Genomic DNA, 27483 nt, shown 5'->3' with positions numbered 1-27483 from the left:
AGTACTTGAAACTAGAGGTGTGAGCCACCATGACTGGCTAATTTTTAAATATTTTTGTACAGACAGGGTCTTGCTATGTTGCCTTGGCTGGTCTGGAACTCTGAGGCTCAAGTGATCCTCCCACGTTGGCCTCCCAAAGCGTTGAGATTATAGGCATGAGCCACTGTACCCAGCCCGTTTGAACCATCTTGCTGTGCACAATTCAGTGGCATTTACTGCATTTACCATGTCGTGCAACCATCACCTCTCTCTAGTTCCAGAACATTTTCATGATCCCAAAAGAGAACCTGTACCTGTTAAGCAATTATTCCACATCCGAAGCCAGGATGACCTCATCTTAACTTGATTGCAGCTACAAAGATCCTGTTTGCCCATAAGGTCCCACTCACAAATAGCAGGGTTTAGGACTTTGGGGGGTGCACAGTTCAACCAGTGCAGGTGTGGCGGAAGGCATGCGCATTAAGAACACAGGAGTCATTGGATATCTATACTTTATAGAGAATCCTGTCCTTAGCTCTGTTTCTCCTTCGTTAACATAGCCTCCTCCCTCCCCTCCCCCCGGCCATAGTGAAACTAAGAACAGTGAGAAAACTGGGAACAGCAGGTGTCACCTTCCTTCTACCCAAAAGCCAGTTGAGCAAAAGGAGATAGGAGCAGGGAAGTGGATAATTCACTGCCCAGACCAGTGGTCTCGACAGAACACTCAGGCTGTCTCATCTCATATTCACACAGTCGACATCTCTCCATAGCAGCGTATGTCTCTTTGTACATCTAGCTAGGCACTGGGGCTTTTTGCAGGAAGGAGTGACTCTAATGGGGCAGAAGTCTTCCTGAGGCAAGTTAGAAACTGGAAACTTATACAACCTCAGGTGTGTGTCCTTACCCTAACACAGAGCCAAAAAGAGCCTCATCTTTCAAAAGGTAAGTGGAGAAGTTGCAGCTAATGCCTGTAGCATGACCTGTGGCCTCTACGTGGGCGTCATATCAGCTAAGATCTAGGCTTTTAGCTACTTTCAGGCCACTTTGGATGGGCTAGAAAGGTGGAAATACAAAACTAGCAGGCCAATAAGTCGCTCGTCTTGCAGAATGACAGAAGCGTCTTGCATTGAAGCAGCCAGGGTGTACTTGGAGTTGATTCAACTGCTGGGCAAGGCAGGGGAGAGCGTGTTTCTAAAATAGTGTGCATTGTACTTTCCATTTGTAGACTTAATTCTAATGAGTGAGAAGCACTTAACAGGACCACGAGGTGGTCCCTGTTCCATACTTAGATCTAACCTGAAGATAGAGAGTAAGTCCCTTCCACATTCTTCTGTGGGAAGAGAACTCAATTTCTCTCCTTGTCTTCTTTCCTGGTTTCCTGACTTATATCTGCTAGATCCTGCAGTAATTTTTTTTTTTTTTTTTTTTTGAGACAGTGTCTTGCTCTGTTGCCCAGGCTGGGGTACAGTGACACTATCATGCTCCCTGCAGTGTTGACCTCCTGGGCTCAAGTGATCTTCCCATCTCAGCCTCCCGACTAGCTGAGACTACAAGCGCACTTCAGCACACCTGGCTTTTTTTTTTCTGTAAAGGAGTGGTCTTGCTATGTTGTCCAAGCTGGTCTGAAACTCCTAGCCTCAAGCAGTCCTCCTGCCTCAGCCTCCCAAAGTACTAGGATTACAGGTGTGAACTACCATGCCTTACCTTGTGGTACTTTCATTTCATGGATGGCCGACAGAATTTGAAATTTGGATGGCAGCCAGTTTGTTGTTATCCCAAGGGCTTACAGATTAATGTGGAAAAGTCTGTTGTCTGGAAAGAGGTGGGGTATGGAGGTGTGGTGGGGAAGGGAAGGAAAGATAACAGTAACAACATTTTGGGTGGGTTCCCGCAAGCAGGAAGCTGAGGAGCTGAAGCCAAGATACGTGCCCACACCACTGCAAACAGGGTGGACTCAGGCAAGATGTGCTGGGTATAAAATAGGCTTTTTGCACATGCTTGATACATTGTGCAAAGAACTTGAGAGTGGATAAACATGTATATTACCAGACTCTGTAGAACTTGTTTTTTGTTCTCTTTACATTCAGCTTACAAAATAAGAGTTTCTTCTTTCATTGATCTGACTGGTGGGAGGGAAGGGTCTTTTGCAAAGCATCTATATATTTTTTCCCTCCGAGGGTGTTGCTTCTTTCTGCCTGTCTACAGACAAGCTCCACACACCAGGGCAGCACTTGGCAGGAAGGGTGGATGTGGCCTGCAGGTGTGCTACAGGTCTGAATTGCTGAAAGCCCGAAGCGACATTCTACCCAGCAGTAGAGCGCCAATGGAGTATGGCCCAGACAGGGCCCCCTCTCTGGGGTTACTGATAACTGAGCTCCTTTCCAGCACATGAGTCTTCCAGCTTCTGCTGCAGTCCTTGTTATCTTGCCCTGACTTTATTTAGCAGATTCTTCTGTAACCAAAATGCAGGTTCAGCCGCTCGCCGTTTGCAGAGTGCAATTAGCAAGAGCGAGGTCTAGTGTAAAGAAAGTGATTTTTTAATTCCAGAGCTTTCTTAGGGGAAGAAGTACAGGCTTCCTGCTTGAGGCCACCCCTTTGCTTTTGGAGCACAAAGCAGGCACTTTTAAAGGAAAATGCCATGCAGGAGAGGAAGTGCATTTCTGTCTTTACACTGGTTTCCAGGGGGCAAGAAATGTTTTTTTGGGGGGTGGGGGTGTAAAGAGCCAAAGAGAACATATATAAGCTTTGCAAACCATCCAGTCTCAGTTACAAGTTCAAACCCAACTCTTGCACCTTTTTTTTTTTTTTTTTTTTTTGAGAGAGAGTCTCACTCTGTCACCCAGGTTGGAGTGTAGAGTGCAGTGGCACATTCTTGGCTCACTGCAACCTCCGCCTCCTGGGCTCAAACATTTCTCCTGCCTCAGCCTCCCAAGTAGCTGGGACTATAGGCACGCATCACCATGCCTGGCTAATTTTGTATTTTTAGTAGAGATGGGGTTTCGCCATGTTGGCCAGGCTGGTCTCAAACTCCTGGCCTCAAGTAATCTGCCCACCTTGGTTTCGCAAAGTGCTGGGATTATAGGTGTGAACCACCATGCCCGGCCTAAGTGAGTTCTTGAATTATTCTTTTCACTGCCACTTTTTTTTTTTTTTTTGATAAAGGATTTTCTTTTTACTTAATTTTATTTATTTATTTAAAAAACTTTTATGTTCAGGGGTACACTTGCAGGTTTGTTACATGGGTAAACGGTATGCCACTTGGTGTACTGATTATTTTGTCACCCAGGTAATAAGCATCATACCTGACAGGTAGATTTTCCATCCTCATCCTCCTCCTGTCCTTCACCTTCCAGCGCCTGGTGTCTGCTTTTTCTCCTCCCTGTGTCTGTGTGTACCCGGTGTTTAGCTCCCACGTACAAGTGAGGACATGTGAGTCCACTTAGGAGAATGGCCTCTCCACCTCCATCCGTGCTGCTGCAGAGGACATGATCTCGTTCTTTTTCCTTTAATTAATTAATTTTATTCTTTATGATTTATACTAAGACAGGTATAAATAACTCAAAAAAAATGAGGTTTTTTTTGCTTCTGAGTAACAGTGGTAACAGTACCAGCAACAGTAGCAAGGATGATAAAACCAATTCTTAGTTTCCCCGTTAAGAAATGTTTCTATGGAAATAAATCAGCGAAAACAATGTTACTGTGTTTACACAGTAAAATGTGTGCACAGGAGGGTAAAGGGAGCGTGGTTTTACTCAACTACATTATTGTAACAATCAGAGCTTCTAAGGTCACTGCATTAGCCAAGCACCACTGAGTTTTGTGGGGGCCTGTCTCTGTCGCCCATATAGGACTTGGACCCTCTGCGGAACACCTGAGTACCTAGCCCCCGAAGTCATTCAGAGCAAGGGCCACGGAAGGGCCGTGGACTGGTGGGCCCTCGGCATCCTGATATTCGAGATGCTCTCGGGGTAAGTAGAGTCTCTGTAGAGAATCTTCATCTTACAGGCCAGCACCCCCTTCCCCCACCCATTCGTCCACTCGGCATTTCTGTAACCTTGAAAACAGCACGTGAGTGTCGCAAACACACAGTGTGGCTGCACACACATCTGCTGCCCTGCTGAGGTTGGCAATGTGAATTAGCAATTGAGCTTGTTTGAATAAGAGGCAAAAAACCCAAACTTGTGAAGGAACTACCCATGCATGCCCATTGAGATTTTTATATTGAAATATCCATATCTTCTTTAAATATACAATTAACATTCTGGGCTGCTCTGATGGTAGTGAGTTATCTCAGTTGATTTTCACAGTCAGCTACAGATTGAACTCCTTGCTCTACTCTTTTCCCCCCTTATCACTTCTGCGCTTGATTCGTCTTAAAAAGAATTTAAAAATTAAATTAAAAAATGAATCTTCTGCACAGACCCTTTCTGAAGTAACCTGCAGAGCTCAGGAGGGTGCAGGTTGGGTCAAGGTAAATCAGCCAAATACAGTTGAGTGGTTTCTGGATGAACAGCTGGCAAGGAAGGCGGGAATATGTTCTTTCCTAAAACCGTATACCTGTGGTACAGGAAAGGGGTCCCGACCCAGACCCCAGCACAGGGTTCTTGGATCTCTCGCAAGAAAGAATTCGGGGAAAGTCCATAAAGTGAAAGCAAGTTTATTAAGAAAGTAAAAGAATAGAAGTATGGTTACTCCTTGGGCAGAGCAGCCCCGAGGGCTGCTGTTTGGCTATTTTGATGGTTATTTCTTGACTATATGCTAAACAAGGGGTGGATTTTTCGTGAGTTTTCCGGGAAAGTGGTGGGCAATTCCTGGAGCTGAGGGTTCCTTCCCTTTTTAGAGCATACAGGGTAACATCCTGACCTTGTCATGGCATTTGTAAACTGTCATGGCCCTGGGTGGGAGTGTCTTTTAGTACCTAATGCATTATAATTAATGTATAATTTGCCGTGAGGACGATCAGAGGTCACTGTTGTCGCCATCTTGGTTTTGGTGGCATTTGTCCAGCTTTACTGCACCCTGTTTTATCAGCAGGGTCTTTGTGACCTGTATCTTGTGCTGACCTCCTGTCTTGTGCTGTGACTTAGAAGGCCTTAACCGTCTGGGAGTGCAGCCCAGTAGGTTTCAGCCTCATGTTACCCGGCCCCTGTTCAAGATGGAGTTACTCTCGTTCCAACGCCTGTGATACCTGTGTTGGGTGAGATTTGGAAGTCAGGAGAGGTGCCATCCCCCCTGCGACCACATAACAGAGAGGTCGGTCATTTGTTGGGACGTCAGCATGATTGAGTGTTCAAGTCTAGCATATGCCTGAGACAGCTCCACTATGACTTGACCAGAAACGCAAAGGAAGCATGCAACACTTGGAAACCCAGGACGTGGGCGTCATCCTCATTCCGTTGTTAGTGCTAAGATGACTCAGTAGCATGGCACTTCTCCAGGTAGGAACCTGTAGGAAGGAGTGAGCTACGGGTGCAGAGGAACTGTCGCACCGTGTGGCTCTGCACGAAAGGCTCTTCTCTCTGGGATGAAGACGAGAGGAAGCCCAGCCAGCGAGGGCCCAGAACACCAGTTGGGGGATCCTCTGCCGCGCTTTGCCGCAGCTGACACTCTGCCTCCTAGGTTCTCTCTTTTCCTGTTTCCTTCTTTCTTCTGCTTGCCCCTGAGTCTCAAAGACAGACACCAGCGTATCCTCTGAGTGCCCTCCATTGTCGCAAAAGCCAGATCCTCTCTCACATCTCTCTGATTCCCCGCAAGGGGTAAAGACCAGAGTTTTACTGGGAAACCTTCCCTTTCAGTTGGAAACAGAGGAGGGAAGGAAGAGAGGCATTCTCCTGCCGGGAAGGCGTGTCTAAGGCAGATCCTGCTGGCGGGGAGCACCGAGCGCTTGTTCCTGGGAGTGTGGAGCATGTGACATTCTAACATCCACCTTAGGAAATACAGGCAGTCGCTGACTTTGTGTGGGGAGCAGACAGGGGTCATCGTCCCATGTGCTTATCTCTGCCATCTTTTATGAAGGAAGTGAATCTGTTAATTCCCACACTAGCTGAGGGATCAGAACGATGTTGAACAAGCACTACCAAAGAATTCCACCACAAAACCGGAGCCTGAGATGCCACAGGAGGAGAGTGGAACCCGTAAAAACCTATATTTCATTGTCTAGCTATCCGTGTATATTGTTTATCATTCATCCATCTACCCACCTGTCTATCTATGTTTATATACTTTTCCATCCATCCACCCACCTACCCCCCAACCCCTTCATCCATCCACCCACCCACCCTGTCATCCATCCATCCACCCACCCTGTCATCCGTCCATCCACCCACCCCTTCCTCCATCCATGCACCCACTCCCCCAGCCCCCTACTCCTTCATCCATCCACCCACCCCCCCACCCCTTCATCCATCCATCCATCCACCCATCCACCCATCCACTCACCTACCCCTTCATCCATCCATCCCTCCCTCCATCCATCCACCCACCCACCCCTTCATCCATCCACCCACCGCTTCATCCATCCACCCACCCCTTCATCCATCCATCCCTCCCTCCATCCAACCACCTACCCTTCCATCCATCCATCCATCCATCCACCCACCCACCCATGCACTTATCCCTGTCTGTCTATATGGTCTACCTATTATGTATGTATGTATGTATGTATCTGTTTATCCATTTATCCTTATCTATCATCTAAGTTGTCATTTATATATTTATATATCCATCTCTCTCCATCTCTTTATCTCTACGATCTTTTTATCTGTCTGCCTACCTGTTATCTATGTATTTACCTATCATCTATCTGTCATTCATGTACCAATCTATCCATCTACTTCCTATTTATCTGCTTATCCATCTATTTATCATCTGTCTTTCTATGTAACTGTTTACCTACCTACCTATCCATCTATCAATCATCTATCTACCTATTCATCTATCTGCTTTTCTATATATCTATCTATTTATCAATCATCTACCTACCTACCTACCTATCCATCTATCTCTACCTTTCTATCTAGCTATCAATCATCTACCTACCTACCGGCCTGTTGGTCTTTTGAATTTTCCATTACTCTTTGCTGAGACATGCCTACAAATCGTATAGAACCAAACTTCTCAATATGCACCCTAGCCCATTATGTCCTAGGCAAACCCAAAAGGTTAAAAATAACTTAGGCATATTGATCAGCATCCACCCAAGGAAAAGCACCACATTTTCCTTCGGTGATAACACTGACCACACGAGGGCAGCATTGCCTGAGGATCGTTGTATCCTGTAGTCTAATGGTTTTAAATAGAGTGAGGTTCGTGTGCCCCAAATTTTATTGATTATAGGATAGAATAGACTATTATTAGAATACAATATACTATTAGAACATAATAGTGTTAGAATACAATATAGAATTATTAGACTATAATTAAAACAGAATATTAGTCTCGGTGTGCTGAATTTAAAAATACATAAAAATATATTTAAAAAGAATAGAATATTACACTCTTAGAATGACTGTATTCGAATTATATAAAGTTACCAGAATTGTTAATAGGCTATAACATTCTGTTGTATTCTAATATATTTAAATATAGGAATATTTAAATATATTAGAATACAATAGAATAGAAAATAACCTAATTATAATGTAATAAATCATTAGGCTAATTGAAAATGAATAATTAGGCCAGGCACCATGGCTCACTCCTGTAATCCCAACACTTTGGGAGGCCGAGGTGGGTCCCCTGAGGTCAGGAGTTCGAGACCAGCCTGGCCAAAATGATAAAACCCTGTCTCTACTACACATCCAAAAAAAAGCCAGGCATGGTGCCTGTAATCCTAGCTACTCGGGAGTCTGAGGCACGAGAATCGCTTGAACCTAGGAGGCGGGGAGGTTGCAGTGAGCCGAGATCGCACCACTGCACTCCAGCCTGGGCAGCAGAGGTGAGACTCCATCTCAAAAAGAAAAAAAAAAAAAAGAGAAAATGAATAATTAAATTAAATGAATAACCGTCTCCCAATCAAAGCCTAGTCTGCTGACCTGTGCATTTCATGAGGCAGGGAGCTATTGATGCACAGTAAGCCTATTTTTGTTTTCCTTTTTTCTAATTAGAGTCTATTTCTGGGTGAATATTGTTTTTTCAATTTCTCAGCAGCCCTGTGTCTCTTCACATGGGTGGGTGGTTTGAGAGTTATCAGCTTCGCGGACCCCAACTCTCCCAGGCATTCCTGTGCTCTTCCCCAGCTCCGGCCGGCCTGAGCTCGCCTGGACCACCCCAAGCCTTCTCAGTCTCCTGCATCCCCTCCTGCCTGCAGTACATTTTCCTGGAAGCAGCTGCAGGTGTCCTGTCCACGTACCCATCAGCTGTGTCCCTATTCCCTGGGAGCCCGCTTGTTGCTTCCCGGACGACTGGAGCAGAATTGGAGGCTCGTTATCATATGAGGTTCTGAGATGGTCTGTCTGTGGGTTGTCCACCTCCCTTAGACAACAGCCTGGCCCCTCCTTGTCTTCCCACTGGTTTTTAAACATGCCAGGAAGCCTGACCTGTCCCCCTGCCCAAAGGCTGGCTTCCTTCCTCCTTCCTTCTTTTCTTTTTCCCTTTCCTTTCCTTCCCTTTCCTTTCCTTCCTCCCTCCCTCTCTCCTTCCTTCCTCTCTCCCTCTCTCCTTACTCCCTTCCTTTCTCTCTTCCCTTCTTCCTTCCCTTCTTCCTTTCCTTCTTCCTTTTCCTTTTCCCTTTCCCTCTTCCTTTCCCCTTTCCCCTTTTTCCTTTTTCCTTTCCTTTCGTTTCCTTTCCTTCTTCCTTTCCTTTCTGTTCCACCTTGCTCTGTCACCCAGGCCGGAGTGCAATGGCACAATCTTGGCTCACTGTAACCTCTGCTTTCTTGTCTCGCTCTGTCACCCAGGCTGGACTGCAGTGGCGCAAATCTTGGCTCACTGCAACCTCTGCTTCCCAGGTTCAAGCAATTCTCCTTCGTCAGCCTCCTGAGTAGCTGGGATTACAGGTGTGCGCCACCACGCCCAGCTAATTTTTGTATTTTTAGTAGAGAGGGGGTTTCACCATATTGGCCAGGCTGGCCTCAAACTCCTGACCTCAAGTGATCCACCTGCCTCGGCCTCCCAAAGTGCTGGGATTACAGGCATGAGCCACCACACCCTGCCAGGGCTGGCCCTTTCTCTTCCACTGTACATGCTGCAGGCTCACCTGTCACCTGCTCCCACAGCCCTCTGGGGCCTCCCCTGTTCTCCTGGGCCATGCCCTGTCCGACCAGCCCATCTGTTTTCTTTCTACTGATTAGCAGCTCTGAAACCATCTACATTTTGTATGTGTTGACTGCCTCTGAGAGCAGTGCTCCCAAACTGCTCTCCTCACCTCCTTGAACCCAGAAACTTCTGGCGGCTGGAGGAAGGGCCTTGCTGCACATACAAGTGGAGCCGGCCTGCAGTCAGAGTCCTCCTGCTCCCTTTGCAGCCCGTGTCTGCACCTTTCCTGTCGCAGCTCCATTTGCTGGATTCCCACTCTTAGCAGGATGAAGTGAGGCTGTGCCTTGTCTGTTATTGCTTTAAGTGATTATCTCAATCTTCCACTAAGCACAGGGAAAACCATCTATTTGGTAAAATCCGGCATGTGATTAGGAAGGAGATCATATCATGATGCAGATTTTATTTTCATGGAATGAGACACGTTTAGGTCAGATGAAAATTGTGTGGCACATTCTGGAACAAAATCACTCATGCAGTTTCCAAGGACCCAAGCTCAGCTCCGATTTCTTCCATCCTATTCTCTTTCCTCATCCATTTCTGTGTTTTTATTCTCCCAGAGAGTTTAACTCAAGAGTCAGGTAAAGGCTGGACGTGGTGGCTCATGCCTGTCATCCCAGCACTTTGGGAGGCTGAGACAGAAGAATTGCTTAAGCCCAAGAGTTCAAGACCAGCCTGGGCAACATAGTGGGACCCCATCTCTACAAAAAATAAAAATAAAACGAGCTGGGTGTGGTTGTATGTCCCTGTAGTCCCAGCTACTCGGGAGGCTGAGGTGGGAGGATTGCTTCAGCCCAGGAAGTCGAGGCTGCAGTGAGCTGAGATTGCACCAGTGCACATCAGCTTGGGTAACAGAGCAAGACACTGTCTCAGAAAAAGAAAAAACAAAAAAAAATCAGCTAAGGCATCAAAAACAAAACACAGGGACACACAAGACATACAGCAGAGTGCAGGGTAAGAGAAAGCCCCCGGGCCATCTTGTCTTAGTTATGACAGCAGTGATTCTCAAAGTGGCATCCCAGAGGACTATGGGGTTCCTGAAGTGTGTCTTAGCAGATGAGTGAGATCATTTTTCCAACGACACATCTGAATAGTGATGAATTTTCTTCATAGGTGTCAACTAAGACAATACAGCATAGCAGACAGGGTGCAGAAGATGCTAGAGAAGGTGGAATCTGTCTGCAGTGGAGCCTCTTCCACGGGGAGCATTAGGCATTGTGCAGTGGTTCTCAAACATGTTGGCCTCGGGAACCCTTCAACACACAGCTCAAAGTTATTAACAACCCACAGAACTTTCGTTTCTGTGTGTTACAGCTGTCCACGCTGACTACATTTGAAATTAAAGTAGAGACTGAAATATGAATAAACAGAATACATAAATAATATATATGAGAAGTTAAGTAATAATCAGAGGGGAACATAAATGGCATTTTTAAATGAAAAAAATGTGTAACCACACTTTCTAGAATTAAAACCATTCAGGCTGGGCATGGTGGCTCACGCCTGTAATCCTAGCACTTCAGGAGGCTGAGGTGGGAGGATCACTTGAGCCCAGGAGTTGGAGGCCAGCCTGGGCAACATAGTGAGACCCCATTTCTACAAAAAATAAAATGAAATAAATAAACCAATTAGCCGAGCATGACGGTGCACGCACGTGGTCCCAGTACTTTGGGAGGCTGAGGCGGGAGGATCACTGAGGCTGGGAGGTCAAAGCTGCAGTGAGCTGTGGTCTCATCGCTGCACTCCAGCCTGGGCGACAGAGAGACCCTGTCTCTAAAAAGAGAGAAAACATTCGTGAGGAGGTTGGCCGTATTTTCTGGGTTTTGCGAATCTCTTTAGTGTCCAGCTTTCACAAGGGCTGCTGGCCTCTCCTCCCTTCGTCTGCAGCCTGTCTACTGTGCTGCGTAGCACGTTGTTTAGTTGAGGCATAGGAAGAAAATTCATCCCTATTCTCAACTGGAGTCAGAAAAATGACCTCACCCATCCCTAAATTGAGGTCGGGAAGCCACCCTGGGACTCCACTTTGAGAGCCACTGCTGTGATACCCAAGTCAACGTGCCCGGGGCTGTATTTTCACCCTCCACTCTGCCCCAACCCTCACACGCCCCAGTGCTTGCTCCTTCCGCTTTATCTGGCCCTCAAGTTCCCCTTTCTCATCTCCCACCTCAGCCACCCTGGTTTGTCTGAGGAGCACAGATTTTACATTTATTTATTAATTATTATTTTTTTTTCTTTAGAGGGACCCTCGCTCTGTCACTCAGGCTGGAGTGTAGTGGCGCGATCTCGGCTCACTGCAACCTCTGCCTCCTGGGTTCAAGCAATTCTCCTGCCTCAGCCTGCCGAGTAGCTGGGGTGACAGGTGCACACCACCGTGCCTGGCTAATTTTTGTATTTTTAGTACAGATGGGGTTTCACCATGTTGGCCAGCCTGCTCTCAAACTCCTGACCTCGAGTGATTCACCTGCCTCAGCCTCACAAAGTGCTGGGATTACAGGCGTGAGCCACCACGCCTGGCCTAAATTTTACTTTTTAGTCTGAAGGTATCGGGACAAGGATTTTAGAGGAAGAAGTCAAGGTGGGGAGAAATTCTAGTGAAATTCTGGTGACGAGTTTCTTCTTTTCTCTGAAACCCTCTGCCTTCCTTTTCTTGAATGCATTTCCAAAGCACCTGTCTTCCAAGGCCAGCCCCGGTCTTCAGAACTGGGGCAGGTAGTGTGTCAGCTGATAGTTTAGGAGGGTGTTTTTCCAGCTGAGTAGGACGGAGAACATCAGCTCACAGCGCCCAGGGTATCTCTGCCTGCACCATCCACTTTACTGGAAGATGTAGATAGGCGGAATGGTTACATTCCAATTTTACTGGCAAATGATAGAGCTAGTGGCACAATTGGCGTGAATTTTTTTCATTTTTCTTTTTTTGTTTTTGCAGACAGTTTTGCTCTGTTGCGCAGTCAGGAGTGCAGTGGTGCAGTCACAGCTCACTGCAGCCTGGACCTCCTGGGCTCAAGCAAACCCCCCACCTCCGCCTCCTGAGTAGCTGGGATGACAGGCACACGTCACTGTACCTGGCTAATTTTTAAAAAATTTTTTGTAGAGATAGGGTCTTGCTATGTTACCCAGGCTAATTTCAAATTCCTAGGCTCAAGTGATCCACCTGCCTCGGCCTCCCAAAGTGCTGGGATGACAGCCGTGAGCCACTGCATGAGCGTTTCTTTTTTTTTTTCTTTTGAGATAGGGTCTTGTTCTGTGTCCAGATTGGAATGCAGTGGTGCAGTCATAGCTTACTGAAGCCTCGACCTCCTGGGCTCAAGCGATCCTCCTGCCTCAGTCTCCTGGGACTACAGAGGCTGTAGCTGGGAACACAGGCACACACCAGCACGTCCAGATAATTTTTAAATTTTTTGTAGAGACGAGGTCTCACTGTGTTGTCCAGGCTGGTCTTGAACTCCTGGGTTCAAGCATTCCTCCCACGTTGGCCTCCCCAAATGCTGGGATGACAGGCATGAGCCACTGTGCCTAGCCTGGGCATGAATTTTTCAGGTGAAAATCTCGAGCTTGCATTCATGCTGATTAGCAGATTGTCCTTGCAAGTATAGCTGTCACCACAGATCAATTTAACTTGCTTAATAATGCCAAATGCCATATAATGAGAATTTATTCTCCACTTGGTAAGAATTGGAAGCAGTGTGTATGTTTAGAGACAGAAATTTGAGGGTTTCTGAGGGCACTGCCCAGGCGTCCAGGGGAGTGCTCTTTCTCAGACACACACACACGCTGTCTCTGCTTTTTCTTTCAGGCAAGATCATCAGTTAGTGCTCACTTATTACTTATTTTTTTCCGCTTATTAATACCTTTCTCATGATCTTATGTAATGTCTACTGTCCAAGAGCACTTCGTTTAATATTCTCCATAGATGTTTTTAGGTATGTATGACACATTTCCTCCTGGAGTTTAATGCTCCATTCCTGTATTTGTGCATTTCCCCGATCAAGTCACACAGCTGAATGTATTTAGGCAGGGTCGCCACGCAAACCCAGAGAGAAACAGGAATACAACTCCCCCAACTACTGTTGCAGAGAATGCTGCGGGCAGGTGAGGGAGGACGGGCTCAGGAGGTTGTTAACGTCTGAGGCGGCAGGGTTGGCACAGATCGGATGAGTGTCCCTACTCAGAGCTCTGCTTCCCAGCCTGGCCTGGGTGGTTTTTCAGTACATTGTGGTGGCTCGTAACTCCAGGACCAGCGGCCCAAAGAGATACCCTATTGGAAAACTCACCTTCGTGCTAAAGGGCAAAACAAGCAACTGAAGTGTTATTTAAGAAGGAAGAAATGCTGTGTTAGGGCCGCGTCGCACACACCTAATCATTTACCTTTCTCTGGTAACTTTCATTTCCTCATGTAACCGACCCCCACTTCTCTGTCACCTCTCCCATTGATTTCCATTTTTGTACTTCATATTTCTCCTCTTTGTTTTTCTTTGAACTTTTCTTCACTGCAGTGTATTGGACAGTTCATGTGTGTAGTTCTACGTATGAATGTCCTGACACTGCTGTTAGAAACTACCACAGACTGGAAGGTTTAAACAAGAGAATTTTATCCTCTCTTAGTCCTAGAGACCAGAAGTTTGAGATCAAAGTGTCTCAGGACTGCGCTCCAGGGAAGGATCCTTTCTGCCTCTCCCAGTTCCTGGGGGCTCCAGGCATCCCTGGGCTTGTGGCCGCATCACTCCAGTCTCTGCCTCCACCTTCATGGGGCCTTCTCCTCTGTGTCTCTGTCTCCTCTTCAGTCTCTTAGAAGGAAGGACACCTGTCATTGGATTTAGGGCCACCCTAATCCAGGATGATCTCATCTCAAGATCCTTCAATTAACTCATCTGCAAAGACCCTATTGCCGAATAAGGTCTCATTCCAGGTCTGGGCATTAGGACGTGGACAGATCTTTCTGAGGGCCACAGTTCAATCCACTACAGATGGATCCAGTTCCCTCTGGAGGCTCCAGAGGAGGATCCTCCCTGCCTCTCCCAGCTCCTGGGGGCTCCAGGCGTCCCTGGGCTTGTGGCCACATCACTGCTGTCTCTGCCTCTGCCCCCATGTGGCCTTCTCCTCTGTGTGTGTGCCTCCTCTTGAGTCCCTTATGAGGATACTTGTCATTGGATTTGGGCCTACCCTATTCCAGGATGATCTCATCTGAAGCTCCTTAATTCTATCTGCAAAGACCCTGTTTCCCAATAAGGTCCCGTTCACAGGTTGTTGGGGCAAGATCATGGATGTGTCTTTTTGGGGACCTCTCATTCCACCCACTCCACTGAATTTTGTGAAGGTCAGGAAGTGATTTGGAATCTACAGGAGAATTATTTTTGCTCATGGACATTTCTGATAATCAATGAGGGTGTCATTTGAAAGCTCCATTTTATAAGGTATTTCCGTTGCTAGCATGCCTGAATTAGAATATCTTAAGTCAAAAGAAGCTAAATGGAAAACACGACTTTGAGCCAATATGAGTCTCTGTCCTGGTCAATATGAGAAAATCTCAGAAGTACAACTTGTGCCATGGACATGTAAGTGTCTAGTATACACTTACTGGTTGATGAAATGGTTTGGCTTTGTGTCCCCACCCAAATCTCATGTTTAAATGTAATCCCCAGTGTTGGAGGCGGGACCTGGTGAGAGGTGGTTGGATCATGGGGGTGGTTTCTGACGGTTTAGCAACATTGCCCTAGTACTGTCTCATGATAGAGTTCTCAGGAGATCTGATGGTTGTAAAGTGTAGTACTTCGCCCTTTGCTCGCTGTCACTCATCTGCCACCATGTAAATGTGCCTTGCTTCCCCTTCGCCTTCCGCCATGATCGTAAGTTTCCTGAGGCCTCCCCAGCCATGCGGAACTGTGAGTCAACTCAATCTCTTTTCTTTTCTTTTCTTTCTTTTTCTTTTTGAGACAGAGTCTTGCTCTGTCGCCCAGGCTGGAGTGCAGTGGCGCGATCTCAGCTCACTGCAAGCTCCGCCTCCCAGGTTCACGCCATTCTCCTGCCTCAGCCTCCCGAGTGTCTGGGACTACAGGCTTCTGCCACCACGCCTGGTTAATTTTTTGTATTTTTAGTAGAGACAGGGTTTCACTGTGTTAGCCAGGATGGTCTCGATCTCCTTGACCTCATGATCCGCCCACCTTGGCCTCCCAAAGTGTTGGGATTACAGGCATGAGCCACCGCGCCTAGCCTAAATCTCTTTTCTTTATAAATTACCCAGTCTCAGGTAGTTCTTTATAGCAGACTGAAAATGGACTAATACAGTTGACTTCTAGATGTTCTTGGATTTATCTTGGTCTTTGCGGTTTTAAGTATATATATTTTTTAGTTTATTTCACATATTTTAAACATTTCTAGATATTAGTAAAGTCTGTTGGTTTCTGTAGCAGGACTGTAATCTTTTTACTACAGTCAACAAAGCATAGTATGACAATCTTGTTTTTACACATGCACCACTATTTTCAAGGCTGTATTTGCATGTATTTCTGTCTTTTTCCTGGTCTCCAGGGGTCAAGAAATGGTTTTCTTGGGGCAAAGAGCTTTGGTCAGCTTTGCAGACCACCCAGTCTCAGTTACAAGTACAGACTCTGCTCCTGCACCTTAAAAGCAGTCACATAGTGAGACCGCATCCCTATAGAAAGTCAAAAAATTAGCCAGGCGTGGTGGCACACACCTGTGGTCCCCGCTACATGGGAGCCTGAAGTGGGAGGATGGTCTCCTGGGGGAGGTCAAGGCTACAGTGAGCTATGATTGCACCACTGCACTCCAGCCTGGGTGACAGAGTCAAACCCTGTCTCAAAACAAAAGAAAAATATGATATCTCAGGCTCTTTCATTTGGCCTATACACATTTATTGAGCACCTGTTGTGTGCCACATACTGTTCCGTGAATGAGGAATATAAAGAAATTCAGTGATGGGTGTGGTGGCTCCCATCTGTAGTCCCATTACTTTGGAAGGCTGAAGTGGGAGGATCACTTGAGCCCAAGAGTTTGAGACCAGCCTGGGCAACATAGTGAGACCTCGTCTCTACCAAAAATGAAAAACAAACAAACAAACAAACAAAAAACCCTGGCGTGGTGGTGCAGACCTGTAGCCCCAGCTGCTCAGGAGGCTGAAGTAGGAGCATAGCTTGACCCCTGGAGGTGAAGGCTGAGTGCACTGAGCCAGGATCACGCTGCATGCAGTACTCCAGCCTGGGGGCAACAGAGCAAGACCCTGTCTCAAAAAAAAAGTAGTTCACTGACATTCCCTTGCAGTTTATTGACGGTGCCTTATAGTGCCGTGCGAGCCGGCTCAGTACTGGGCTGCACAGAATCAGGTATTGCTTGTGCTGTGGGAAGCCTTGAGAAAGGTGTCCTGTTCTTGGCCATAGTGGCGTATTCACCACTGTAAACTTTATTTTAACAATGATTTTATATTTCATTTCATTTATGTACTCCATCTCGCGCTGTCACCCAGGCTGGAGTGCAGTGGCGCGATCTCAGTTCACTGCAACCTCTGCCTCTCAGGTTCAAGCCATTCTCCTGGCCCAGCCTCCTGAGTAGCTGAGATTACAAGCACCGGCGACCATGCCCAGCTGATTTTTGTATTTTTAGTAGAGACGGGTTTCACCATGTTGGCCAGGCTGGTCTGGAACTCCTGACCTAAAGTGACCTGCCTGCCTCAGCCTCTTAAAGTGTTGGGATTGCAGGCATCAGCCACAGCATCCGGCCTATTTTATATTTTATTGTATTTTGAGACAAGGTCTCACTCTGTCACCCAGGCTGGAGTGTGGTGGTGTGATCACAGCTCACTGCAGCCTTGACCTCCTGTGGTCAAGCGATCTTCCCCCCTCAGCCTCCCAAGTAGCTGGGACCACACATATGCACCACCACACTCAGCTAATTTTTTTTTGTAAGACGGGGTTTTGCCATATTTCCCAGGCTTATTTTATTTTTTAAATTGACACATAATAATTGTACATATTCGTGGGGTAGACAGTGATGCTTTGATACAAAGAATGGAGTAATCAGATCAGGGTAATTAGCATATCCATTTCAATTATTTACCATTTCTTTGTGTTAGGAACATTCAATATCTTCTATGTATTTGAAACTGTACTACATGTTATTGCTAATTATACTCACCCTACAAGACTATAGAACACTGGAACATATTCCTCCTATCTGCTTGTAATTTTGTATCCTTTAGCAAACCTCTCCCTATCTCTCACTTCTTCCCTTCCCAGCGTCTAGTATCCTCTGTTCTTCTTTATCCTTTCAGGAGATCAGCTTTTTTTTAGCTTTCGTGTATGAGTAAGCACAAGTGCCATTTAATGTTCTTTTCCTGGCTTATTTCACCTAACATAATGTCCTCCAGTTTCCTCCATGTTGCTGCCAATCAGAGGATTGTATTCTTTTTCATGGCTGAATAGTATTCTACTGTGTGTAGATACCACCTTTTCTTTACCTATCTGCTCATCTGTTGATGGACACCTACGCTGATTCCCTATCTTGGCTGTTGTGAATAGTGCTGCAGTAAACATGGGTGTGCCGATGTCTCTCCAGTATCATGACTTCCTTTCCTTTGAACACATACCTAGTAATGTGATGGCTGGGTCACATGGGAGTTCTATTTCTAGTTTTTTGAGGAACTTCCATACTCTTCTCTATGGTAGCTCTACTGGTTTACATTCCCACCAACATTGCGTAAGAGTTCCCTTTTGGCCAGGCACAGTGGCTCACGCTGGTAATCCTGGCACTTTGAGAGACCAAGCTGGGTGGATCCCTTGAGCCCAGGACTTCAAGACCAGCCTAGGCAACATGGTGAAACCCCCGCTCTACAAAAAAAATACAAAAATTAGCTGGCATGGTGGCAGGTGCCTGTGATCCCAGCTACTTGGAAGGCTGAGGCAGGTTGATTGCTTGAGCCTGGGAGGCAGAGGTTGCAGTGAGCTGAGATTGCACCGCTGCACTCCAGCCTGGGAGACAGAGCAAGATCCTGTCTCAAAAAAAAAAAAAAAAAAAAAAAAGAGTTCCCTTTTCTCCACATCCTCACCAGCATTTGTTATTTTTGTGTGTATGTGTCTTTTTTTTAAAATTTTTTTTGAGACGGAGTTTCACTCTTGTTTCCCAGGCTGGAGTGCAATGGCATGATCTCGGCTCACTGCAACCTCCACCTTCCGGGTTCAAGTGATTCTCCTGCCTCAGCCTCCCAAGTAGCTGGGATTACAGACGCGTGCCACCACGCCTGGCTAATTTTTGTATTTTTAGTAGCGATGGGGGTTTCACCATGTCGGCCAGACTGTTCTCAAACTCCTGACCTCAGGTTATCCACCCACCTCGGCCTCCCAAAGTGCTGGGATTACAGTGTCTTTTTGATAATAGCCATCTTAACTGGGTTGAGATGGTTGACACCTCATTGAGGTTTTGATTTGCATTTCCCTGATGATTAGTGACGTTGAGCATTTTTTTCATGTACCTGTTGGCCTTTTCCATGTCTTCTTTTGAGAAATGCCTGTGAAGACCACCTGTCCATTTTTTAATTGGAGTGCTTATCTTTTCGCTTTTGAGACATTTGAGTTCTATGCTTGGTCATGGTGGTGGATTCACCCCGGTAAACATGAGAGAGCATTTCTGTCCAGTGTTTAGTGCGCAGTTAAGGAATGGGCTGGTGGCCCCTCTGAATAAGATGCTCAAAGGAGTTGCCTTCTGCTCAGCAGACGCCTCTCAAATGGTCTTTATATTCTCTCCAAGGGAGCTTCCCCTGCGTCGGGCTGTGGCACCCAGTGCCTTGCCTCTTAGATCCATCTGACTGTCACGTGCTTTCACATCGTGACAACTTCAATGTGCAGGGAAGAGCATGTGAAATAAATTATCTGCTGCCTGTGTTAAGCAGAAATAGCTATCATTACAAAGCAGGGATTTTTTTCCATGCTTACTCCACACTAAAAATACGTTTGTTTCTCTAACAGGTTTCCACCGTTTTTTGATGACAACCCGTTTGGCATTTATCAGAAAATTCTTGCAGGCAAAATAGATTTCCCCAGACATTTGGATTTCCATGTAAAGTAAGTAAACCGTTTGCCTCGTCATGAGGTGTGTTTATTTTTAAAGTGTCTAAAATCACCGTGAAAACACGCACTCAGCAGGATACCATATTGCGTTATTAAATGTGCTGCACATAAACTATTTTGGACAGTTGTCTTTTCCACAAGAAAAAAAGATTTTAAGGATTCTACTTTAATGATAGCCTCACATTTTAATGAGTCTTGGCCGTACTTTGTTCTTTTGGTGATATGTTGTATTTAAAATGAGCCAATGAACGAGTTTGTCATTGTATTTTATAAGAGAGCAGTTTTGCAGTTTGACAAGAAGAATCCTCCTAGTTCTGTGGCTTGCAGAACTGTTGATGGATTTAGCAGAGTTTTATCCTCTCTCCTGCTTAAATTATGCTCAACCTCTAAGTCCTTTTTAACATCAGCATTTTCAGTTCTGAGCATGTTGCTTCAAGAATATTTACAGTTGCTGGATATTGGCAACTTTGGATGCACATTTTATAAAGGTCGTGGCAGTAGGGAAAAAATATATTATTTTCTTAAATATAAGAACGCGGCTGGGCGTGGTGGCTCACGCCTGTAATCCCAGCACTTTGGGAGGTCGAGGTGGGTGGAACACGAGGTCAGGAGATCGAGACCATCCTGGGAAACACGGTGAAACCTCGTCTCTACTGAAAATACAAAAAATTAGCCGGGTGTGGTGGTGGGCGCCTGTAGTCTCAGCTACTTGGGAGGCTGAGACAGCGGAATCGCTTGAACCCAGGAGGCGGAGGTTGCAGTGAGCTGAGATCGCGCCACTACATTCCAGCCTGGGTGACAGAGCAAGATTCTGTCTCAAAAAAAAAGAATGCTTTTGGTTTTCTGGCTACCTTACCCAATCTGGTCACCTGGTAGCCATTTTTACTGTAATAAGCACTGATTTCTGTTTGTTTCACTGTATTTTTCAGATGAGTTGATGGGTGCACCAGCCCCCCGGGCACAAACTAGAGCTAAATGCATCTAGTTGAGAACTAAACTTTTCTTTTCCATGGTCTATTTTCTTATGAGCCGGTGGAAGTTCAGTTCAGAGAAGACTTATTTCAGGGCGATGGAGCAGGTTGTTTTGAATATGCCCCTTATGGGGCCACTGGCTACGTTCAGTTGAATTTCTTGGTGGTGAATGCACCCCATCCTGACCAGAGGTTCTTAGTCTGAACAGAAGATAAGGTCATGTTTTATTGGCTTGAGCGTGTGTTGTGTTTGACACACTAAGAGGCAGGCTTTAAAAGACTTTAGCAAGAAAACGAGGCTCCGCTTCACAATGAGTCGCCTAGAAGGGACACCCTGTCCAGTGAATGGTAAGACAGGGAGGTGTCAGGGGAAACAGCACCTCAGAAGCCGACTGCTCTGGAAGGAGTTAGAAAGGATTATATAGAACCTCTCTCTCAGGCCCCAAATCCCATCTGAGTTGAGTGACATTATATCAAGTGGATGGCAAAGCACTTCTATGATCGAGTTTGGCCAGGTGAGGTGCTCATGCCTGTAATCCCAGCACTTCAGGAGCCGGAGGTGGGAGGATTACTTGGGGCCAATCCAATAGTTTGAGGCCAGCCTGGACAATGTAGCAAGACCCCATGTCTACAAAAAATTAAAAAATTAGCTGGGCATCATAGCAAGTGCCTGTAGTCCCAGCTACTGGGGAGGCTGAGATGGGAGGACTGCTTGAGCCCAGGAAGTCGAGGCTGCAGTGACCTATGATTGCACCACTGCACTCCAGACTGGATGAAAGAGTGAAACCCTGTGTCAAAAAAAGAAAAAAAAATTAAAATTAAAAAATATAATTATATATGTATATATATATATATGGAGGGGGGGTTCCAATGTTCTGTGGAAACAACAACAAAAAAAGGAATTGCAGAAATAGAACAAACCAGAAGCGTAATCAAAGTCTGGTCTCTTGCCACCTGTCCTTTCTCTCCTAGTTTATCTTCTTTGAGAGCAGTGACCATCTTGGTACTGTCTGATCTAACATGCCTCTCTTTATGCAGCTCCCAGCCCCTTCCATTGTTCCCCACAGTGCCCCTGTTTCTTTACATACCCAGTGTGGGTCCAGCAAGAGCAGAAACAGTGATAGATAGAAGTGAACTGATAGTTGACTTGTTCCCATTATTTGTTAAATCTTATCAAATTGGCTGAGAAGCAAGACCTCAATGACTCATATCTTTCCTGTTTTTGGTAGAGATGGGTATGGGGATCTTGCTGCATTACCTAGGCTGCTTTTGAACTCCTGGGCTCAACTGATCCTCCTGCCTTGTCCTCCCCAAGTGTTGGGATTACAGGCGTGAACCACTGCACCTGGCCTTAATCATGCATTTTCTTATCCAAATCACTGTCCCTGGTTGTCCATGATGCTAGAATTTTGATTCTCAGCTTTTTAAAGTCATATGTTGGTTCCTGCAACTTTTATCATTTGGCCAGGTAAACATGTCGCCTGGGCAAATGGCACATCAGGATTGACATTCCTTATAGAAATAAATATCATTTAAAACAAAACACCAAAACAAAGCTTTGGGACTTGTTGCCAATTCAGTAGAGGTATTATCTGCCAGTGTTTTTTACAACACCTGAAAGTACCTGCATCTGAGAGGAGCCAGCTGGTGCCAGGATCGTAAATAAAATGTAGAATTTTGGCTACAGTGCATCAAAAGAGTGCCGGCAGATGTGTCGCTTATCCCGGGGTCAAGGGACCCATCTACAGCTGTGGACACTTCTGTTGTTCCTTTATAGGGCTTTGCGTCTTCAGGGGCCCCTTGTCATCCATACTCTTTACTTTCTAGACTGCTTTATAAGAGTTTGCTTTGGTATTTTACTTTTTCTTTTAAAGAGATGGGTGTCTTGCTCTGTCACCCAGGCTGGAGTGCAGTGGCACAATCATAGCTCACTGCAGCCTCGACATCCTGGGCTCGAATGATGCTCCCACCTCAGCCTCCCGAGTAACTGGTGCTACAGGCATGCACCACCATGCCTGGCCAATGTTTTGATTTTTTGTAGAAATGGGGGTCTTAGTATGTTGCCCATGCTGGTCTCGAACTCTTGGTCTCAAGTGGTCTTCCCACTTCAGCCCCCTGCATAGCTGGGATTACAAGCCACTGTCCTGCATTTTAAATAAATCTTCATTTTCTTACATGCCAAACACCAAAAAAATTAAAAAAAAATTCAAGGTCATCAAGCACTTTGTTTTCTTACAACACACACACACACACACACACACACACACACACACACACACACACACTGAAATTTATCAGGTGATCACCAAAACATTCCGAAATAAACATAGGGCTTTTTTTCCCCCTATGATTTACACCACTGCCTGCCCCATTAGCGTACACACTTAAAGCTGATTGGACTGGGATTCTAAGAAAACAGAGGTTTATCTAAAATATAAAAGCATAAATAAACCTGTCTTAGAATTGCACTGCAGTGAGCTTTAAGTTTAAGTGTGTGTGGTAAGGGGGCAGGCAGTGGTGTACATCACATGGGGGACGAAGCCCCACATTTATTTGGGAATGTTTTGGGGGTATAGTGTTTGATAACCTTGATTTTTTTTTGGCAGAGGGGAGCATGTCAAAATAATGGAGAAACTCACTAAGTAGTGAAAAGTTTTCTAACTTTGAGGTGATTTTTATATTCCCCACCCTGCTCAAAGCTTTTCAGCCTTACAGGATGGATACAATAATCCTAGCCTTAGGTGGGCGGACAGATGGTGTCTGAGTTTTACTTTGAGGCAGAGAAGTGGTGAAGTCTGACAAGCATCCCATCCTAATTCAGAAAGCGTGGTGGCAGGAAACTGTAAAATTTCCGATCAGACAGCACTGGCGAGATTCACAATCTAGATGGTGGAGTCTGACCCTAGGACGTCACCTGGCTTGTCAGAGACTCCACAGTCCGTCACAGAACCTGGGAGTGGCCCAGTCCAAGTTCGTGCTACTTACCTTGGGGCATAGTTTATGCCGGGTGGGAGTGGCCCAGTCCAAGTTCGTGCTACTTACCTTGGGGCATAGTTTATGCCGGGAAAGCCTAGACGCTTACACCGGGGTCATGGGTATTGGATTGTTTTGGAGGACTTCAATATATTATATTATTATATCATATTATGTATATTATTATACATAATATACTCTGTGTATTGTATGTGTACACACAGACACACATGATCATTTCTACTTCCATAAATATGCATCTTTTAGAACTCACCTAATCTGGAAGTCTTCAACATCATCTCCAACTACCCATCCTAATTGAACCAGCTTGCTGTTTTTTGTTGTTGTTGTTGTTGTTTGTTTTTATTTTTTTTTTGAGACTCAGTCTACCTCTGTCACCCAGACTGGAGTGCAGTGGCTCAGTCTCAGCTCACTGCAACCTTCGCCTTCTGGGTTCAAGCGGTTCTTCTGCCTCAGCCTCCCAAGTAGCTGGGACCACAGTTGTGTGCCAGCATGCCCAGCGATTTTTTTTTTTTTTTTTTTTTTTTTGTAGAGATGGGGTTTCACCATGTTGGCCAGGCTGGCCTCCAACTCCTCACATCAAGTGATCCACCCGCCTCGGCCTCCCCAAAGTGCTGGGATTACAGGTGTGAGCCAGTGTGCCCAACCTCCCCACCTGCTGTACTTCTGACATGGTCTGTTATTTAAAAGGAAGATTCCAAGTGAAGAAGCAGACTTAGGAGACTCATCCTAATGTGTGTGCTTATGGGAAAGCCAGCCTTTTGAAACAGGAATCCCATCAATAAGCAGACGCCCAGGGCAGCTTGATGTTGGTGAAAGCAGATGTCTTCTATTTTGCAGGGACAGCCTGACAGGCATGTAAGTGTCTGGATCCTCCCCGCAGGCACATATAAATTTCACCCTTTTCTACTCAAAGGTGTGTTTTCTTTACAAAGATGTAATCAACCCCCTTCCCTTAGCTTCAGCCTTGCATGGGGCAACCCAGCCTCGCATAGGTTATTTAAGAGCCGGTGATGGTAGGAAATAAGCACTAGAAAGTGTTTTGCCAAAGTGGAAATTGAACTGCGGTCCTCATGTCAGATAGATCTTATCTCTGTTGCCATGCTGCGTTTGCTGATGTTGATATATAACCTGTGTACTTTCTTTTTTGTCTCCTCCCCCAACATAGAGACCTCATTAAGAAACTGCTCGTGGTTGACAGAACAAGGCGATTAGGGAACATGAAGGTCAGTATTTGATCCCGCAGGTGTTCAGTGGTACCCGATGTGCGTGTCTGCCATCTAACACCCACATTGGCATGTGCAGATATAAACCAAGGCTTAGCGGTCATATTTAATCACTGCCCAAATTTGAAATCTGGTGTTTTATGTATTTTTTTAAATTTTACTTGAAACTGCCAGGAAAGATCTATCAAATCTGGGTTTCTGGGCCCACAACGTCAAACTGGGTCTACACCGTATCTCCCGTCCCCTCAAGCAAGGTTAATAGAGCAATAACAATTTATAAGTTATTACTCATTATTTTGTTTACTTATTTATTTTATTTTTTAAACAGCTTGGTGGAGAGTGAATTCACACGCCATGCCATTTAGCCATCTAAAATGTGCGATTCGGTGGCTTTTAGTATACACACGATTATGTACAGCCACCCCCGTGGTTAATCTTAGAACATCTTCATCAGCTCAAAAAAAGAAACCCTGCACCCTTCAGTTATCACTGTGCTATTCTTTCATCCTCTCTTGCCCTAAGCCAGCGGTCCCCAACCTTTTTGGCACCAGGGGCCAGTTTTGTGGAAGACAATTTTTCTACAGACCACACAACCTAAATCCCTTACTTGCGCAGTTCACAACAGGGTGTGTGCTCCTATGAGAATCTAATGCCACCACTGATGTGACAGGAGGCGGAGCTCAGGTGTTAATGCCAGCCATGGAGAGCAGCTGTCAGTACAGGTGAAGCTTCGCTCACCTGCCTGCTGCTCACCTCCTGCTGTGTGGCCCATTTTGGTTCCTCATAGGCCGTGGACCACTATCAGTTTGTGGCCCAGGGGTTGGGGACCCCTACCCTAAGCAGCCACTAATCTACTGACTTTCTCTGTAGGGTTCGGTATTCTGGGCTCTGCTAAAAATGGCCCTGCTAAAAATGGAATTGTACAAAATGTAAGCTTTTGCCTCTGGCTTCTTTCTCTGAGCATGATGTCTTCAAGGTTCATCCAGCCTGTAGCCTGTGTCAGAGCTTCCTTCCTTTTCCTGAGCGCATAGTATTCGATTGTGTGGGCAGACCTTGTTTTGTTCATCCGTTCATCTATGGATGGACCTCTGGGCTGTTTCCACCTTTTGGCTTTTGGGAATGCTTCTGTCATGGACCTGGGACTATGTGTTTTATGTGCGCAGGTGATGATTTTAAAAGTTGTGCAGCAGGTACGATTTCCACAAACTTTTTGTGTGGAGGCAAGTACATAATTGACAAACAGACTCTTGCATAAGTAGTATGATACCTTATATGTGTGTTTTGGCATCCCTGAATTTGACAGAATTCATGGACTTTTTGTTGGCCATTTCTAGCTCTGGACAACCTCGGAGGGACTTCTACATGGAGGAACTTCCATATCCGTCTTGACCCTATAAATTCCAGTCTGGAGAGACACAGTACACCAGGGTGTGAGGCTTGAACCACTTGGCTCTCTTGGGGCCCTCTGTGTAGTTTAGGAGTCTCCAGTGGCTGCCATAAGAACTGACCACAAACTAGGGGCTTAAACAACAGGAATTTCTGCTCTCCCCATCCTGGAGACGAGGAGTCTGAGATCAAGGTGTCTCAGGCCTCCAGAGGCTCTAGGGGAGGATCATTCTTGCCTCTCCCAGCCCCTGGAGGCTCCAGGCATCCCTGGGCTTCTGGCCGCATCACTCCAGTCTCTGTCCTTGTTCACGTGGCCTTCTCTGTGTCTGTGTCTCCTGTCTCTCAGAAGGATGCCTGTCATTGGGTTTAGGGTCATCCTAATGCAGGATTATCTCTTCTCAAGAGCCTTCCCTTAATTACATTTACAAAGACGCTATTTGCATGTAGGGTTCCATTCCCAGGTACTGGGAGTCAGGACATGGGCATATATTTTGGGGGCCACTGCCCAATGTGTGATAATTGTGTCTACTTCCTGCTAGAGGTTCTGAGGGGGATCCTTCCTGCCTCTCCCAGCTCCTGGGGGCTCCAGGCATCCCTGGGCTTGTGGCCACATCACTGCAGTCTCCACCTCCATTTTCACAAGGCCTTCTCCTCTGTGTTTGTGTCTCCTCTTCTGTCTCTTATGAGGACACCTGCCACTGGATTTAGGGCCCACCCTACTCCAGGATGATGTCATCTCGAGAACCTTAATTTAGTTACATCTGCAAAGACCCTATTTCCAAATAAAGTGATATTCAAGGCATTGGGGGATAGGATGTGCACATGTCTTTTTGAGGGACATTGTTTACCCTGTAACTGTAGTCAAACTTCTGTCCTTTACATTATTTGTAGACAGGGGCCGATACCTTCAGGTCTCCAAGGAGCCTGTCCAGCCAGGTTGCACGGTGTGGACTCATCTGTGCCACGGCTCTTCATAAGATTGGATGGGTCCTGTGTTAATGCCACAGCCATTTAGAAAAGAGCTGGGTCTCTTGCCAGGACTGCAGGGAATTACAGATGACCCATATCTAGAATCTGCTGGGAATGGCGTAGTGACCATCATAGGTACCTTCCAAGGGGGGAAAAACAAGTTTCCCAATCAAAGGAATTGGGGAAAAGCTCACAAACTCCCAAGCTAGGTCTTAAAGTCTAGTTAATTCTCCTGATATGGAGATAAACTGAAAGAGACTCAAGAAAACACTGACTTTATTTTATTTTTTTTAAAATGAACACATGAAAATGGTATTATTTAGCATGTACAACATGAAGTTTTGAAATATGTACCCATTGTGGAATGGTCCATTGAGTTCATTAACATATGCATTACCTCACATAATTACCATTTATTTGTGGTGAGAACACTTAAGATCTACTCTTTGAAAAAAATTGTTTTTAAGAGATGGGGTCTTGATGTGTTGCCCAGGCTGGTCTCGAGCTCCTGAGCTCACGGGATCCATGCACCTTGGCCTCACAAAGTGCTAGGATTACAGGCAAGAGCCACTGCACCCAGCAAGATCTACTCTTCTAGAGATTCTTGAGAATACATCATGAGTTATAGTCACC

The 27483-nt window shown here is 45.9% G+C and overlaps 1 protein-coding gene across 5 annotated transcripts in view; it reads left to right on the top strand.

Moving 5' to 3' along the window:
* Nucleotides 1-27483, top strand: part of LOC129025077 (cAMP-dependent protein kinase catalytic subunit PRKX-like) — a 306342-nt gene that overhangs the window by 217599 nt on the left and 61260 nt on the right. For all 5 annotated transcript variants that reach the window (XM_063660078.1, XM_063660080.1, XM_063660076.1 and 2 more), the window contains 3 exons: nt 3828-3947; nt 19203-19298; nt 24438-24495. In XM_063660078.1, the coding sequence (XP_063516148.1) occupies nt 3828-3947; nt 19203-19298; nt 24438-24495 (274 nt within the window). The remainder of the gene's footprint in view (nt 1-3827; nt 3948-19202; nt 19299-24437; nt 24496-27483) is intronic.

The sequence above is a fragment of the Pongo pygmaeus genome, chromosome X (assembly GCF_028885625.2).
Source record: "Pongo pygmaeus isolate AG05252 chromosome X, NHGRI_mPonPyg2-v2.0_pri, whole genome shotgun sequence".
NCBI classification, from domain to species: Eukaryota; Metazoa; Chordata; class Mammalia; order Primates; family Hominidae; genus Pongo; species Pongo pygmaeus.
Note: the sequence above shows the minus strand (reverse complement) of the source record. Positions and strands in the feature narration are given on the sequence as shown.